Source organism: Aedes aegypti, chromosome 2, assembly GCF_002204515.2.
Source record: "Aedes aegypti strain LVP_AGWG chromosome 2, AaegL5.0 Primary Assembly, whole genome shotgun sequence".
NCBI lineage: Eukaryota > Metazoa > Arthropoda > Insecta > Diptera > Culicidae > Aedes > Aedes aegypti.
Window position 1 is genome coordinate 309,460,286 of NC_035108.1, and position 15,372 is coordinate 309,475,657.

Sequence of the window (15,372 nt, forward strand, 5' to 3'; positions counted from 1 at the left end):
TTTAGGGTAAAGGTATTCAATATCGGCAGACACGGACGCATTACCAATTATACTACAGCTACGCTACGGTAAACTGAAGTATTTGGCTAATGACCTTTGTAGCATCCCCAAGCCCCACAATCCTACTAGTCCAATATACCACACTTTTGCCTGTGTTAGTAGGTGGAAATTGTGGGTTCAAGTCCCGCCGGCTACATAATCTTTTAGCACAATGTTACCACAATTACACTTAATTTGGCAAACATATCTCTATCTGCCGATATTGAATACCTTTACCCTAAAAATAAAAATAGCTGACTGCAAAAGTCGAAAATAAAAAAGAGAAGAGAAAAGTACATAAGTAAATTTTTTCTAGGTTGCATCAATTTTGAGATATACTCATATTTATATAAAATTTTCAAATAAAAATAAATAGAATAGGCCCTTTTCAAACATATTTCGTGTTTCTCCATTCCAGAAATATTTTATTTTGATTGAGTGAATCGTATCTGAATTGTTTATTGTTTGATCAAAACCTATATACTAAAGTATTTAAAAAAGTCTGCACGGCAAAAAAAAAATATGAACGAAATTTTCAAATGAAAATTTGAAGTTCATTGTTCTTCTTCTTTCTGCCGTTACGTCCCAACTGGGACAAAGCCTGCTTCTCAGATTAGTGTTCTTATGAGCACTTCCACAGTTATTAACTGAGAGCTTTCTTTGCCGATTGACCATTTTTGCATGCGTATATCGTGTGGCAGGTACGAAGATACTCTATGCCCTGGGAATCGAGAAAATTTCCATTACGAAAAGTTCCTCGACCAGCGGGATTCGAACCCACGAACCCTCAGCATGGTCATGCTGAATAGCTGTGCGTTTACCGCTACGGCTATCTGGGCCCCCATTGTTCTTATAAACCGCAAAATTGATGTTTCTAATTTTTGGATATGTTTTGCAGCATATTGTTCTTAATTTCTTGCACAATGCCTCAAAACGGAAAATTTTTGGATAAAAAATAAATTATTTAAAAAAATAAATAAAACGAATTTATGTAATGTGGCATTGTGATTCTATCACAACGGTGTACCTTTGGTCCCCAGGACTAAGCCCGGCTAATGGGTAAAGCCCTCTCATCGCGGCAAGATCGTACAACCATGGAGAAGGAGTTTGTTTTTGTTTTTTTTTTATATATATACTGCAATATTATTTCTTAATTATATCAACTACTTTCTTGTTATCGTCACAGCTCGAAAATTGTCTAACTTCAATTTGTGTTTCAGAGATAGGGATAAACGAGTGATATTTCTGATTGCCTTGAACTATTTTTAACAGTTTTAAACGAAAAAAACACAAATTTTAAGCTTACTATTTAATTTACACACTTAAACAGAGTGTGCGAGTTCGGTAAATAAAATCACCGAAACAAATCGGTAATTCACGATATTACCGATGTTTCGGTAATCAAGCAGTTTTTGACAGCGTGCCAAAAACAAAATTACCGAACTACGGTGAACTGTGGAAGATCTGTCAAAAAAATTACCGACAGATCTGTGAATCGGTAATATTACCGAAACCTGTAAAACATTTTACTGAAATTTCGGTAAACGGACTATTAGGCTACCGAATTCTGTAATTTGGCTGAATGACAGCATGAATTCATCTTGTATAGTTGTTTCCCCGTTGCAACGAATCTCTGTGGTGTATCTAAACGATTATTTTTATCATCCGATAGATTTTAGGGACACTTCGTTATGTTTGAGGTGAGTAATATGAACAGAATATTTTATCCATCATTTAGCATCATTTCTTGCAGTCCAGCCATCACCTTCCGCTGCTCTCTCGTTGTTCTCGGCGCATCGAACTTTGTGGAAACTGAAAATGTGACACCGCACCCGACGTTATTTTTTTCTCACATCTTACGCCGGATTATGATTATGCTGGATCCGGGAACATATTCCTCAATATTTATAGAACCCAATTACTTAGTAATAAAATTGCAATGAACTAAAAACAACGTTGATATTGTTCTTTTTTGTCTAAAAATTGGGTTCCGACGAACAAAAAATCGGTTCACCGTGTTTACAGTTCTTCGGTAAACGATTACCGATCATTCGGTTGTTTTGACAACTGGGATCGAAAATGCGAATTACCGAATGGTCCGTAATTTATTCGTTTACCGAACCGATTACCGACCATTCAGCTGTTGAGATTTCGGTAAATGGATTACCGAATTCGGTGATTTGATCTAAGTGTGTATTCTGTTCAGCAAATCCCAACAAAACCAATTTCTGAATATTATCTTCCGTAAGATTTCGACAATGTTTAGAACAACTTTGTTTGAACACAAGTCAAGTTAACACAAGATGTATTAGAACTTATATAACTCATTGCGAAAAAATGATAATTGTACAGCTTCACGCACAACAAAAATAAATACCTCTGTAAAACGCCTCCTTAATCCAATTATAATACTGTATCTTCTTTTGTAGCACGTCAATTTCACAGGCAAATAAACGTCATCTTCAATCACTGAACAATCACTGTTGATACAACACTAATGCTCTCACGGTTTCAGACTTACCTTATATACTACATAGGTACTTCACACCACGAAGTTTTTGTAACGCATTTTTTTCAATGATGATTGCTACAGTGATAAAACTTGACAACATAGCGCATTATTTTTGTGCCCATGAAGTACGTTAAAAAAAAGCATCGTTTTTCTTTTATTCATTTACCATGTCCAAATGTATGGGTATGGGAAAAACGTGTTTGTTCATCATACCTACTAACACAGGCAAAAGTGATGAAAACCCTTGTGAAGCCTGTTAAGTAGAATGCCTGCAAATATACAAAAAGATGAGTAGTACTGTTCCTTTTAATTCTACTATTGTATCCTTCGACAGATACGCGTATTTCAACCTCAACTGTAAAGCCGTCTTCAGTGTTGTGTACTTGACTTGACTTGGTTTGTGTTGTTGAAATCGAAATAAAATTTTCCGGAATGGAGAAACACGAAATATTCTTGAAAAGGGCCAATTTTTCTTTTTTTTATTTGAAAATTTTAATATAAGTATGAGTACATCTCGAAATTGATGCAACCTAGTAAAATTTTACTTAAGTACGATTTTTTTCAAAATTTGTAATACAGTATAAAATTATAACTTTTTTGTCCATAATTCTTCCATTATGAAACATTGTGCAATAAATCACACAAGTTGTCCCCTAAAACATGTCCAAAAATAATAAACATCACAGATGCATTTTCATAGAAAATCGATTTTAATTATTTTTATTAAAAAAATCTGTCATTATTTTTTTCCAAATAGTCCTAAACAATACCTACAACAACCGCAAAATATATCCAAAAATTTAAAACATCAATGTTGCAGTTTTTAAGAACTATTAGCTTAAAATTTTCATTTGAAAATATCGTTTATATTTTTTACCGTGCACTTTTTTTTCAATACTTAAGCATAAATGTTTTGATCAAACGATAAACGATTTAGCTACGATTCGCTCAATCAAAATAATTTTTTTCTGGAATGGAGAAACATGAAATATGCTTGAAAAGGGCCTATTTTTCTTTATTTATTTGAAAATTTTATATAAATATGAGTATAACTCAAAATTGATGCAACCTAGAAAAAATTTACTTAGGTACTTTTCGATTGCAATTTTTCTGTACTTTCAAATAATCACATAAAAAATTATTGTTTTCCTCTATTTCGATTTTGTTTTAAAATTTGTAATTTTTTAAAAAATCATAAATTTTTCGTCCATTATTCTTCCATTTTGAAACATTGTGCAATTAATCACATAAGTTGTCCCCTAAAACATATCCAAAAATAAAAAAAAAAAATCAAAACTGCGTTTCTGGAGAAAATCGATTTTAAAATTTTGTTTTTGAAAAAAAAAATTATCTGTATTTTTTTTTTACCGTGCATATTTTTCTCCATATAGTCCTAAGCAATACCTACAACTTTGTAGAAGATCTCAAATTGATCGGACAAACCGTTTTCGAGTTACAGTTTTTTAAAGATTTGCCATGCATTTTCCAATACGCCCTTCTCAAAAATAAGGCGAGGTTCAAAATGGCGGTCTGAAAGTGCATAATGGCATTTTTGGCCATAAAGAATCTGTGTGCAAATTAACAGGCGATTCAAAAAAAAAAAATAATCGGGTTTGCGAAACGGCGTGGAACCGCTCACAGGTGAGTTGATTTCACCTGCTTATAAGAGAAATGAAATCAAGCATTATTTTACTGTAACTCAAGGGCTATTATGTTCGAGAAAGTTGATTCAATATTATGCCACCAGGTGGCGCTAGTGAGCATGAAATTTTTGTTTTACAAATATCTCAGGAGCCTAACAACTTAGAAAGATGACGTCTTCGACAAAGTTGTTCAGTAGCTATCTTCATTTTAGTCAATTTTAAATTTTAAGGCTTAAATAAAGATAGCTTTAGAGCTACTGAACAACTCATTCGAAGACTCTTTCTAAGTGATCGGCATGCTGAGATATTTGCAAAACAAATGTTCATGCTCATTGGCGTCATCTGATGGAAAACATTTGAAACAACTTACTCGATCAATAATTGCCCTTGGCTTACTTAATAACTTTACCAAAGACCCTATCTTTCGAAGTGGTGAGGCTCCTGAGATATCTGAAAAACAAAAGTTTCATACTCACTAGCGCTGCCTGGTGACAAAATTTCAAGTCAACTGCATGTAACAATGCATTGTCAATGACAGTCCTTAATCTACTGAACAACTTTTCCGAAGACGCTATCTTTCTAAGCGGTCAGGTTCCTGAAATATTAGCAAAACAATGCTCTCATGCACACCAGCAGCGCCTGGTGGCAGAATTTCGAAACTGAATAATTACCACATGTCATCCCTTTTCATGTTAAAAAGAAAAAAACAAGGGCGTTAGAAAAAAATGCGTGACAACCGAGTGGTTAATTTGAGGCTATATGATTCGCATCCTGATCATGTATCTTTTGATACCTCCCACTATCAGAACTCCTTCCTATAATGTGAACACCATGGAGATGCAGAGATGACCTCGGTCTCTTGTAACAATGGACGTCACACTAACATTTGTTTCCCTCCCCTATGTTCATTAGGACGTGGCCGGCACCGTTATTTACATTACTGAATTTGGAGTCCTCGAAATTGTACATTGAAGATGTATGCTACACCCCAGCTACTTCTGTGTAATTTTGATTATTTCAGTCAATCACGGAGTAGCACGAATTGTACGGTCATCACAGCCTCTAATCATCATTTAAGAGCCTTTGGTTGTATACTAGCTGTTCGTAACCCTCACTGCTTACTCGCTGCTTGCTCTAACATTTTAGTCTGTTGTTTTCATTTAGCCTTGAAAAACAGGTTAAAACTATGGCAACTGTTCCAACAAATTGTATTATCGTGGAAGTAAGAGAAGGAAACATTTCATTATATATCCCATTCACATGCCTATTTCTACTTAAAAAAAATAAATCTATCTTACCTTAATATGCATTCATAATTCGCTGTCATTCATGAAATAATAATTGTTGATGGTTTTCCGTTTTTTCACGAACAAATCTCTTTTTGAAAATGTTACCTGAAAACACTTCGATCGAAAACATTTGATTAAAAAAAAACTCTGGTTTGCGTAACGCTTCAAGTTCCCAAATTTGTTAATTGATTCATTATTTGCCATATTTCAATCATGAACTCATGCATAAGTGTCATGGCTATCATGATATCATAAAACCTAAAATTGTATGGTTTCATGGCTTTTTTGCCGGATTAATCGCAACTGATTTTTTTCCGTGTAGTGTTGGACACTGAGTACTGTCACTGTTATTAACTGAGAGCTTTCTTTGGCAAAGTTGCCATATTCGTTTTCGTAGATTATATGCCTCTATGCACAAGGAAGTCAAGTAAATTTCCATTACGAAAAGATCCAAGACCGATCGGGAATCAAACCAAGACCGTTTCAGCATGGATATTCTTTGTAGTTGTTGCAGTCATATTTAAACAACCAAGTAATTTGCCTGGCTAGACTCCGATAACGAGTCATTTGATGTAGTCATGTCATGTTACGGGATTTTGAGAGTTAAGAAAAACTAAAACCAAAATAAATTATTTTTGGGGAGGGAAAAGAATCGAAAAGATGTAAGGAAAATTAAAATATCGGAATAAACTACTGGAGCCATATAATCTTAAGAACATTGAAAAATAAGATAATAACAAAGACAAGACTAAATACTGCTCCGTCGGTGTTGCTCTAAAATCCCCCGGTTCACCGATGGGCATTTGCTTGTCTCCACGCTCTCCCGGTCGGTACTGTGCCATATTTTGCTGGTCTGGTTCTCACAAAATGCGAGCCGAACCGGCGACATGCGGCTAGTAGATATCCATTCCGTCCGCTTCGAGTACAACGACTACGACTACGACGACAACGCCGACGACTACGGACGGATCATCATTCCTCAGTCGAGCTCAGTTTGGTTCATTCGGTGCTCGGAAGCGGCAGTGCGGTCCCAACGTTCAACGGCAAGGGCGCTTTATTTCGCGAACGTCTAGCTGCCAATTCGGTCGTCGGTTGCGCGTATACGGTTCTGCGGTGTCTGCGTGCGTTCAACAACTCATCCTCCGGTGTCTGTCCGGTCGTCTGGATTCAGTTTTTTTTGGGGGATGAGATGTTCGGTGTTTGCAGTTTCTGTCCATTGTTATTGGGGGGGATGCGATTGAAAAAAACAGTTCGCGGCTGCTGTTCAACAGCTGATGGAAGAGGATTGCGTTGAACTCGCGTTGTGTGAGTCTTTTGTAATGAAATTACGAGTGTTGATGTTGTACTTCGCTGCACTCCAAAGGCCCGGTCCCTAGAATGTGCTCAGGACGAATACACGATTTCGTAGCAGTGACTTGTGATGATGATGATGTTGTTTCAGCCGCTGCTGGCTGTGGTGAAACAATCAAAAATTAGCCAGGAGCTCACCGGGTAACGCTCTTCGGTTGGATGCTGCGGCGGTAGCAGGAATCAGAATTGTAGCACGTTCCGCACGTTGTCGGTTCAGCTCAACCGCCGCGCCGCGCTACGCCACTAGACTGCGCTGCTAGTGAGGGTGAAATTAAGTGATGTATTCTTTCTTCGTGCCGTTTCGAAGAAGAATGTACACACGGTGTCGTCTGGCGGTGAATTTGTGATAAAATTAAATGATACCGCGCACACAGTCTTGCAGTTGCTGCTACCGTTGTCGACCGTACTGCGAACTGTAGTGGCTATCAAGTACGGGAAAATTTATGTTCGCTTCAAAGCCGGCGATCCTCGGGAGATACGAGAAAATTCAAGTTCCATTTTTCGGTCGCCTCATTACCCGACAAGATGGAAGGAACAAGATAATAACAGAATGTGTTGCTCTGATATGTTTTTTTATTATTCTACCAGTTGTAGCATTAGTAGTAAAAATAACAAACTTGCAATTGCAGCGTCGAAAACATAGCAAATGTTGTAATATATCTGTTCCAAAAATGAAACTATCTAAGAACAAAGCACTTTTGATAACAACATTATGTCAACTTTTGTTATTTCTCCCGATGTTTTTAGAAAAGCGTGTAATAATCTTGTTATGTGATTCTGGTCGGGTAGACCATGAGCAGCTAACACAGTCTCTTCGGATTGTGAGAAGTGTAAACTAACAAATTGAGTTTGCATTGGTATTTGAATGTCGCCAGTTGCTACACTGGTGGTGGTGGTGATTGTGTGTTGATTCACGTATGATTAGCGCCTTCACGGTTCGAATGGACTAGACCAACGCTGGATGTGTCGTTGAGCATTATCTAACCGTTTCGTGGGGGATTATTCCCCGACTCTTATCGTTTGTTGTGATGATCAGCGTTTTGTCTGGTCAGGAACTAAGATACTGGAAAGGCTTCAATGTTGTTTCGAAAGTAACATTTCGAAAGAGATAGCATATGATTATCATTCGTGCATGGTGTTGTTTTGGAATATTTTGGCAATATAGACCAGTTATAGCAATGAGGAAAAAGAAGTGTAAAATGAGCTTAATTAGTAGTTTGCAAGCTGAATGATTTCTTTATAGGAAGTTATTATCCATAACCGGTCAGACTTAGGATAGAGCCTACTTCTTAGCATAGTGTTCATATCCGCACACGAATAAAAATTTGATTCCCAAATTATCATTTACCCATCCAATGATTCCCATGATACCAAATCGTAATGTATTTTCATAAGATTAAAACACACTGGAATCATGATGTCGGGATGGATAATCATTAGTGCCTTCGATTTTTTGTTGAACCCGTAGCGAAAGCTAGCGGTGGTTATCCTCCTTGGACATCGCATTGGGAAAAACGTCACAACAAAAACTGAATTCACAACTTTCTTCCAAAAAAGTGGGCTTCAAAACTGTCTTTGAACGTGGCAAAAATGGAAGAACAAACGTTTCTCTGGAATGCGCGCTTTCTTTCAAGGGTTAAATGTTTGATTTTGGTTGAAATGAGCAATCAGTTCGATGCTCTAGATAAATTTTCCGAACATCAAATCAAAGCAACCTCTACCCCAGGCTCTTTGATTCAAGTAAGGAAGCAAAGAGTGTCGCCTATCGTGGTCAGTTGTTCCGAATTTCTAGGATTTTGAACTCCATTAATTCCCCTAAGGCAAAACGTAACGCCAGAATCTTTTAAAGATCGCGAATTTCTTCTTAATCATCTTGAAGAAAAGAAGCACATTTTTTTTACCTACGTCGACAAAACTGAACGTTTGTTCAAGGTCGACTTGAAAGGTCACTCAAGTGACTATAAGTCACCTGAAGAGATCAAAAATGGAATCAATGATTTACTTGGATTTTCCCCAGTCCTAGTAATCATTATAAAAAAAAAGAACCAAATCTGGCATTCGTCGAAATCTTCAAGACTATTCTCAAGGCTTTTTCAAGAATATTATTCAGTTCACTTGAACAAAGATGATCTAAATAATATCAAAACTTAAGACATAGGAACAATTCCAGAAACCTTGAGAAAACATACAGAACCCCATTCAGTGCCGTTGATGCCAGAAGTGGGTCATGATACCAACATTGTCGCATAGATGCTAAATGCATGACTAGCGGAGGTACTTCTCACTCTTAGGATGCTGTCCTGTGAAGGAAGACACCAAAAAGTTTGTATGCAAAAAAATGCAGGGGCATTCATAAGTTGAATTTTTGGGATTGCCCTTCGCGCAAACGAATCGTTGAGACTTACCAAACAGTTGAACGGCAACAGTTTTTCGTAGCCAGAATTCCCCAGGCAGAGTCTCCTCATTTTTCAGTTGACGATTGCTTGTTGAATAATCATACCCATCAGATAATTGTAGTCCTGCTCATTCACAAGCAAATTTTCTTTCGTCGAGTAAGTTTATTCTAACTGACATGCGAAAATTTACTCGGAATAAGTAAAAAATGTGTAATTGGTGACTTTCACCTTCCTAATTCATTGAGAAAAAGTTACACATTGTGCATTAAGGGTAAAAAATGACCCATGACTTTTAAATGCTCTCAAATATCAATATTTGATCCGATTTTGGTTCTTTAGAATTAAACTCCAGATATTTTTTGTGAGTATGGCCATTATGGTGCGGCTTATTTTCCAAAAGTTCTCTAGCTTAGCTTAGCTTAGACTGACTACACATATCAATGGTTGCTATTCCGTGATTGACCGAAGTCAGTGAAAACGCACAAAGAATCAACTAGAAGTTCGGCTGGGATTGGCCATAATCTTCTTCAGTGTGCATAATTCAGTGCCTCTATTTACACAGAGTCAATAACGGCGCCGGCCACGTCCTTGTAGTCAGGTGGGATTGGGGGAAGGAATGTTAGTGTGTAACCTTTGCTATTTGGAGACCGTGTTTGCCTCTGCATCTCCACAAAGGTTACTGGGAAGGATGTTTGTTAATGGGGAGGATCGTTGGGTCAAAGGATTCACTTTGATAAGTGATTAGACCATGATAAATAGTTTTCTGTCAAATATAAATATGCTTTTATGAAAATATTACATTTTCATTTGATATGAACAATTTCTATGTAAAGGAAAATTATGCCGACACTTGAGGTGACGAACCATTCAAAGTTTGTTGAACAAATATCTAAATGTAACATTCCTACAGCTGTCAGGACGAAAGCATGTGTTATTACATTTTACCTATTTGAAAAGAAACAAAAACTCGATTGGCTGGAACATCATAGAACACTCTTATTCTTATGCCGACACTTACAGTGGCGAACCATCCAAAGTTTGTTGAATAAAGTGAACCTTTCGCAAGTCTACACTTGTAGTGTCGAACCATTCAAAGTTTTTTTTTTTTATAATTACAAAAATAAAGATAAAAAGAAAGGGGTGTTTTGAAAACAAACAAATGTTAAACATAAATAATTCATGAATTAGAGTTTATGTCGACACTCACAGTGACGAACCATTCATAGTTTGTTTGAAAAATCATATTTACGTCCTACCGTTGTATCGATTAAATGTGCAGTCATACATATTTTATAGATTAGAAATAGTAGCATGGAACGAGCTCACCAATTGATCCGTCATCCTTGACTGAGCAGCAACAATCCACATTCAGCTTAACTCGTTTGCTCGGCTATATAAAAGCACTCAGAGAAAATAGGCGCACGTCCCGAAAGGGAAAACAACTGACGACTGCTCGGGCTTTCTTGACGCACTGCCAAGGAGCAATCGTCAAGGTCGAAGATCAAACAGAACTAATCGATCGCGGCACTTTTTCACTTTACTCGACCGACGCGCGACATGTTTGATCCTGCCCTCGTCACCCGCTCCCGCAGAAGCAAGCGTCAAGGTCGGAAGATCGATGCGGCTTATTTTCCAAAAGTTCTCTAAACCAAAAATTCATGAGCTCTTTATGAATTCATATCCCATTAAAATACAAACCTCAAAGTTTGAGTTAAAAATATTAAGATTTTGAGGTGGCGCAAGCGTCTTGAAGGTGAATTTTCAAGTTATAAAAAATGGCCTTCAGTAAAGTCATCGTAATTTAGTTATTTCCTTACCAATTTTCAAACTTTCAGCGCCATTATCTTCAAAACTAAATTTACAAAAAACTTCATAGAACACCAAATTTGTATAAAATCAAAGCTAGTTTAAATTAAAAGTGTTTTACTCCAATTTTTTCCTCATATAACTGAAAATTTTAGCTCTGTGTGATCATAATTTCATGAATACTCAACCGATTCCAAATCATTTTGTATGCTTTCGAAGCTAATTTAATTGTTTTCAAACAATTAATACAACACATTTTTCTGAAGAAAACGTTCTGACAAAGTTATTCAACAAAAACTGCACAAAAATATGATTTTTGAAGAAAAACGTCAGACGTTTGTTATTTTTTCAAATTTTGCCAGTTTGCCAGTTAAACGATATTTCTATAGCTGAAACTGGGTTTTCTAATTTGTTAAACCTTTGAAAAGGACCTTGCAACAATTTTTTAAATAAATTAGAAACAACAATATTTTTGCACATGTTAAAAATTATATGCACTATTCAACTCGTTTTTAAAACAAGATGCTTTATAAACTTAAGTTTAAAAGAAAAAATGCAATTTCTGACGAAAAAACTTAAATTATCAAAAAAAAAATATTAATATTTTTCATTTAAAAAAACCGTTTATTTGGGAAGTTTTTGTCAAATAATTTAGTCAAAACTATTTTTAAGAAAAATGTGTTATATGAACAGTTTAAAACAACTAAATTTTCTTCCAAAATGTCAAAAAATTTAGAATTGATTAAGTATCTATAAAGTTATGCTCAAACAAAGATGTTTTTTTAGTAAAATGAGGAAAAATTTGGAGAAAACTATTTTGAAATAAGACTTGTTTCGATTCAAGACAGATTTGACGTTCTACAAAGTTTTCATAAATTTAATTTTGAAGATAATGGTGCTAAAAGTTTAAAAATTGATTAGAAAATAACGAAGTAATGGTGACTTTACTGAAGACATTGCTTTATAACGTGAAAATTCAGCTTAAAGACGTTTGCATCACATCTAAATCTTGATATTTTTAGCTCAAACCTTAAGGTTTCTCTTTGAATTTGATTTGAATTTATATAAGCACACGATTTTTTTGGTTTTGAGAATTTATGAAAAATAAGCCGCACCCTAATGGCCATTCTGGACACCACAGCACTAGGGCACCTGGAACATATTTCAGAATATTTCATTTGCAGCAGTTCACAAGCATGTAAGGTACGACGATTCGAATTCCATGCGGTTTTATTCCGATTTACAAGAACATCAAGAAGACCAACAATTAGATTTGGCTTGATTTCGCCAGATACCTCCGGAATCGGTCCCAAAGGATGTCATGTGGACATTTTCAGACCATCATATAGTTCTATCATGCGACAGCTCAAACGCCATGATGTTTGAACAAGATCTAAATAAACACCATGCACATAAAATTGTTCTTCTCATATCTGACATTACGTCCCAACTGGGATACAGCCTGTTTCTCAACTTATTGTTCTTATGAAAACTTCTACAGTTACTTACTGAGAGCTTCCTTGGATAAATGTACATTCTTCCATGTATATATTATGTCGAGAACATTTTCAATGCAAAAAGATCCTCGACCGGTGAAATTCGAACAGCGTTTACAGTTACGATTATATGGGCCTCCCAAGTATAATTCTTTATATCCGAATATCATATCCGTTACGACCAAATTAGAAGAAAAGTAATAATATAAGGAATAGACAGCATTGTATGGGGCTGTCCATTAATTACGTAAGACAATTTTCGGGGTTTTTCAACCCCCCCTCCCCCCATGGTAAGATTTTTTGTATGAAAATGAAAAATAAATTGTATGGCAAGTAAGAAATCTCAGACAATGACGCTTTCTAATCCCAGAATCTGTCTGTCAGTAACGCTCTGAATTGTTTCACAGAAAAGCTTCATTGTGCGCTACAACAGCAATTTAAGAGTACTACAACAGTCTATTTGAATGTTAGAACATTAGAATTTCAAATTGTAGAACACTACAACAGCTATTTTACAGAATATTCTAGAGTTTTGTAGAACATTGTTTTTTTTTTCTAATTCGTAGAATATTTTCAAGCGCTCAATCATTTTCGTTTTTATTTATATTGGTTGGTGGTCAAAACGTAAACAAGCCAATTGTAGTTCGATCGAACATGAATCGGGTTGTGGTCAGAGTTGCTCGCTGTCACTATCAACGCTTAAAATTTGCTGATTTGTACAGGCCGACTGCGAAACAATTCGAATCAATCTACATCATATCAACATCACGCTGTCTACTCCATCACAAGTGCATTGATGGCGATAGACTCTGGATATCATTGATGGGTTAAGTTTAGCCTTAAATTAAGCAGTTAAAATGGCTATTTATCAGTACGATAATTTTGACAGTGTTGCAGATAGGTTGAAACTATTTGTTAGTCACTGAAAAACAGTAAGAGCATGGATAATTACCACGTGATCACTCATTCCGCAGTGATTATGATCTAGAGTGCGATGTAGTATCACTGCTGTTGGTTGTCAAATCAAAGTGATATTGATAGTTCGCAAGTGATAGTGATAGTTTTAGACCATCAGCCATCAGCTGATATGATTGACATTAAGCAACTCTGGTTGTGGGGACGGACCTGGTGTAGTGGTTAGAACACTCGCCTCTCACGCCGAGGACCTGGGATCGAATCCCATCCCCAACATAGTCACTTATGACGTAAAAAGTTATAGTGACGACTTCCTTCGGAAGGGAAGTAAAGCCGTTGGTCCCGAGATGAACTAGCCCAGGGCTAAAAATCTCGTTAATAAAGTCAAATCAATCAATCAATCAACTCTGGTTGTGGTTGCATATGTGATTCAGAACGGATTTCGCCAGTTCCACTCAGGTTCATAAATGAACTCGACCTATGCAAGAGCAAGATTGTTCGTCAAATATTCTTCTTCTTCTACTTGGCATTAACGTCCCCACTGGGATAGAGCCGGCTACTCAGCGTTGTGCTCTAAAAGCACTTTCACAGTTATCAACTGATAGCTTCCTTTGCCTAAATTTCTTGGGGACATGGCTAGTGACGTATGGTTTGCTAGTTTCTGATAAAATTCCTAGAAGAAATGTCAGGACTACCTGAGGAAATTCTGGAGAAATTAATAGAGAAATATCAAAAATAATCTTTGAAGAAACTGAAAATCTCTGCAATAATTCCTGGAAAATTTCCCTGAGGAAACATTGCAGAAATTCCTGGAGAAACCACAGTGATGATTCTACTGGAGGAATCACTAGTAGAGTCCCTGCGAAAATTCTTGGAATAATCTTTCGAGGAGTCCCTGAAGGAACTCCTGGTAAAAACCCTGAAAGATATTAGATTTCCCTGAAAGGTATTTATTGAGACCTATCGGAATCGGTCTAGAAAATCTGGTAGCGAACAAAAGTTATTCCTGGAGGAATCTCTGGCAAAACTGCTAGTGAAGTCCCCGGAGGAATTGCTGCAGCGATTAGAGAAGTTGGAGAAGTTTCTGGTAAAATTCTTGGAGTAATCTTCAAAAGAATTTCAGGAGAAATCTCAGGAAGAGTCTTTGAAGATATTTCGAGAGGAATGCTTGAAGACATCTCTGGAGGTTTTCCTGTAATCTATTTGAACTGGTCTCAAAATTTCGAAGGACGAAGCCTGCGTGTCATCTGTAGTAGATTGCAAAAAAAAATTGGAATTTTTACTTCGTACTTGCAAAAAATGGAAGAGTTCTCCTAATGCTTTTTAAATCAAACTTTCCTTTATCTTTTTCGCAATTTTTCTTTTGAATCAAAGAGATAAGAAATTTAAAGAAAAAAACATCAGTCAGTATCACAATAAATGATCGAAGTCCAAGGAAATTGTTCTTGCAAGTTCATCAGCCCTCCACGCAAATTCAACCGCCAGACGATTTAAGCTCATTATATTTCCATCACCGGCAGCCCCGTAGTCATCGTCGTCGTTGCTGACCGAAAACTTTTTTCTCCCCCCCCCTCCGGATATCGTGCGTACGGTCGTCGAGCTCCGCTGTGACGTCAGCTCCGCTCCAGTGCAATCGGAAGCTATTCTCCTGTTCCCCGAAAAAGAATAAAAAAAAAACTTGTGGTGCCATCCTATGACCGCACGCCCGGAAGCAACTGTTGACTGGAATCATCGTCGTGGACCTGAAGTGTGGTGACCAGTACCAGGATTTGGTGGAAGTGCCCCCGGTGAAGTGTGTAATATAGCAAACGGAAAGAAGATTACTGGGGAAGAAGATTGGCGCCCAAAGCGCGGGTGTTGTGAGCAGGAATCAACTAGGAGAAACTAGAAGAAGAAAACGTGAAGAAGTTATTGGGGTTGTGACCG

General features: G+C 36.8%; 2 protein-coding genes across 12 annotated transcripts in view; both read left to right on the top strand.

Annotated features, from left to right (window-relative positions):
* Window positions 1-15,372, top strand: part of LOC5564986 (dual 3',5'-cyclic-AMP and -GMP phosphodiesterase 11) — a 425,037-nt gene that overhangs the window by 181,052 nt on the left and 228,613 nt on the right. For 6 of the 11 annotated variants that reach the window (XM_021845663.1, XM_021845664.1, XM_021845665.1 and 3 more), the window contains exon 1: window positions 6,471-6,788. The exons of 4 other annotated variants lie outside the window; for them this stretch is intronic. The gene's annotated coding sequence lies outside the window, so the exon portion shown is untranslated. Of the gene's footprint in view, window positions 1-6,470; window positions 6,789-14,966; window positions 15,239-15,372 lie in introns of those variants that run through there. One more of the 11 variants, XM_021845667.1, reaches the window with a different exon arrangement.
* LOC5568834 overlaps window positions 6,371-15,372 on the top strand; it is a 68,814-nt gene continuing 59,812 nt past the window's right edge. Inside the window, exon 1 of the mRNA XM_001658150.2 lies at window positions 6,371-6,518. Within this exon, the coding sequence (XP_001658200.2) occupies window positions 6,371-6,518 (148 nt within the window). The remainder of the gene's footprint in view (window positions 6,519-15,372) is intronic.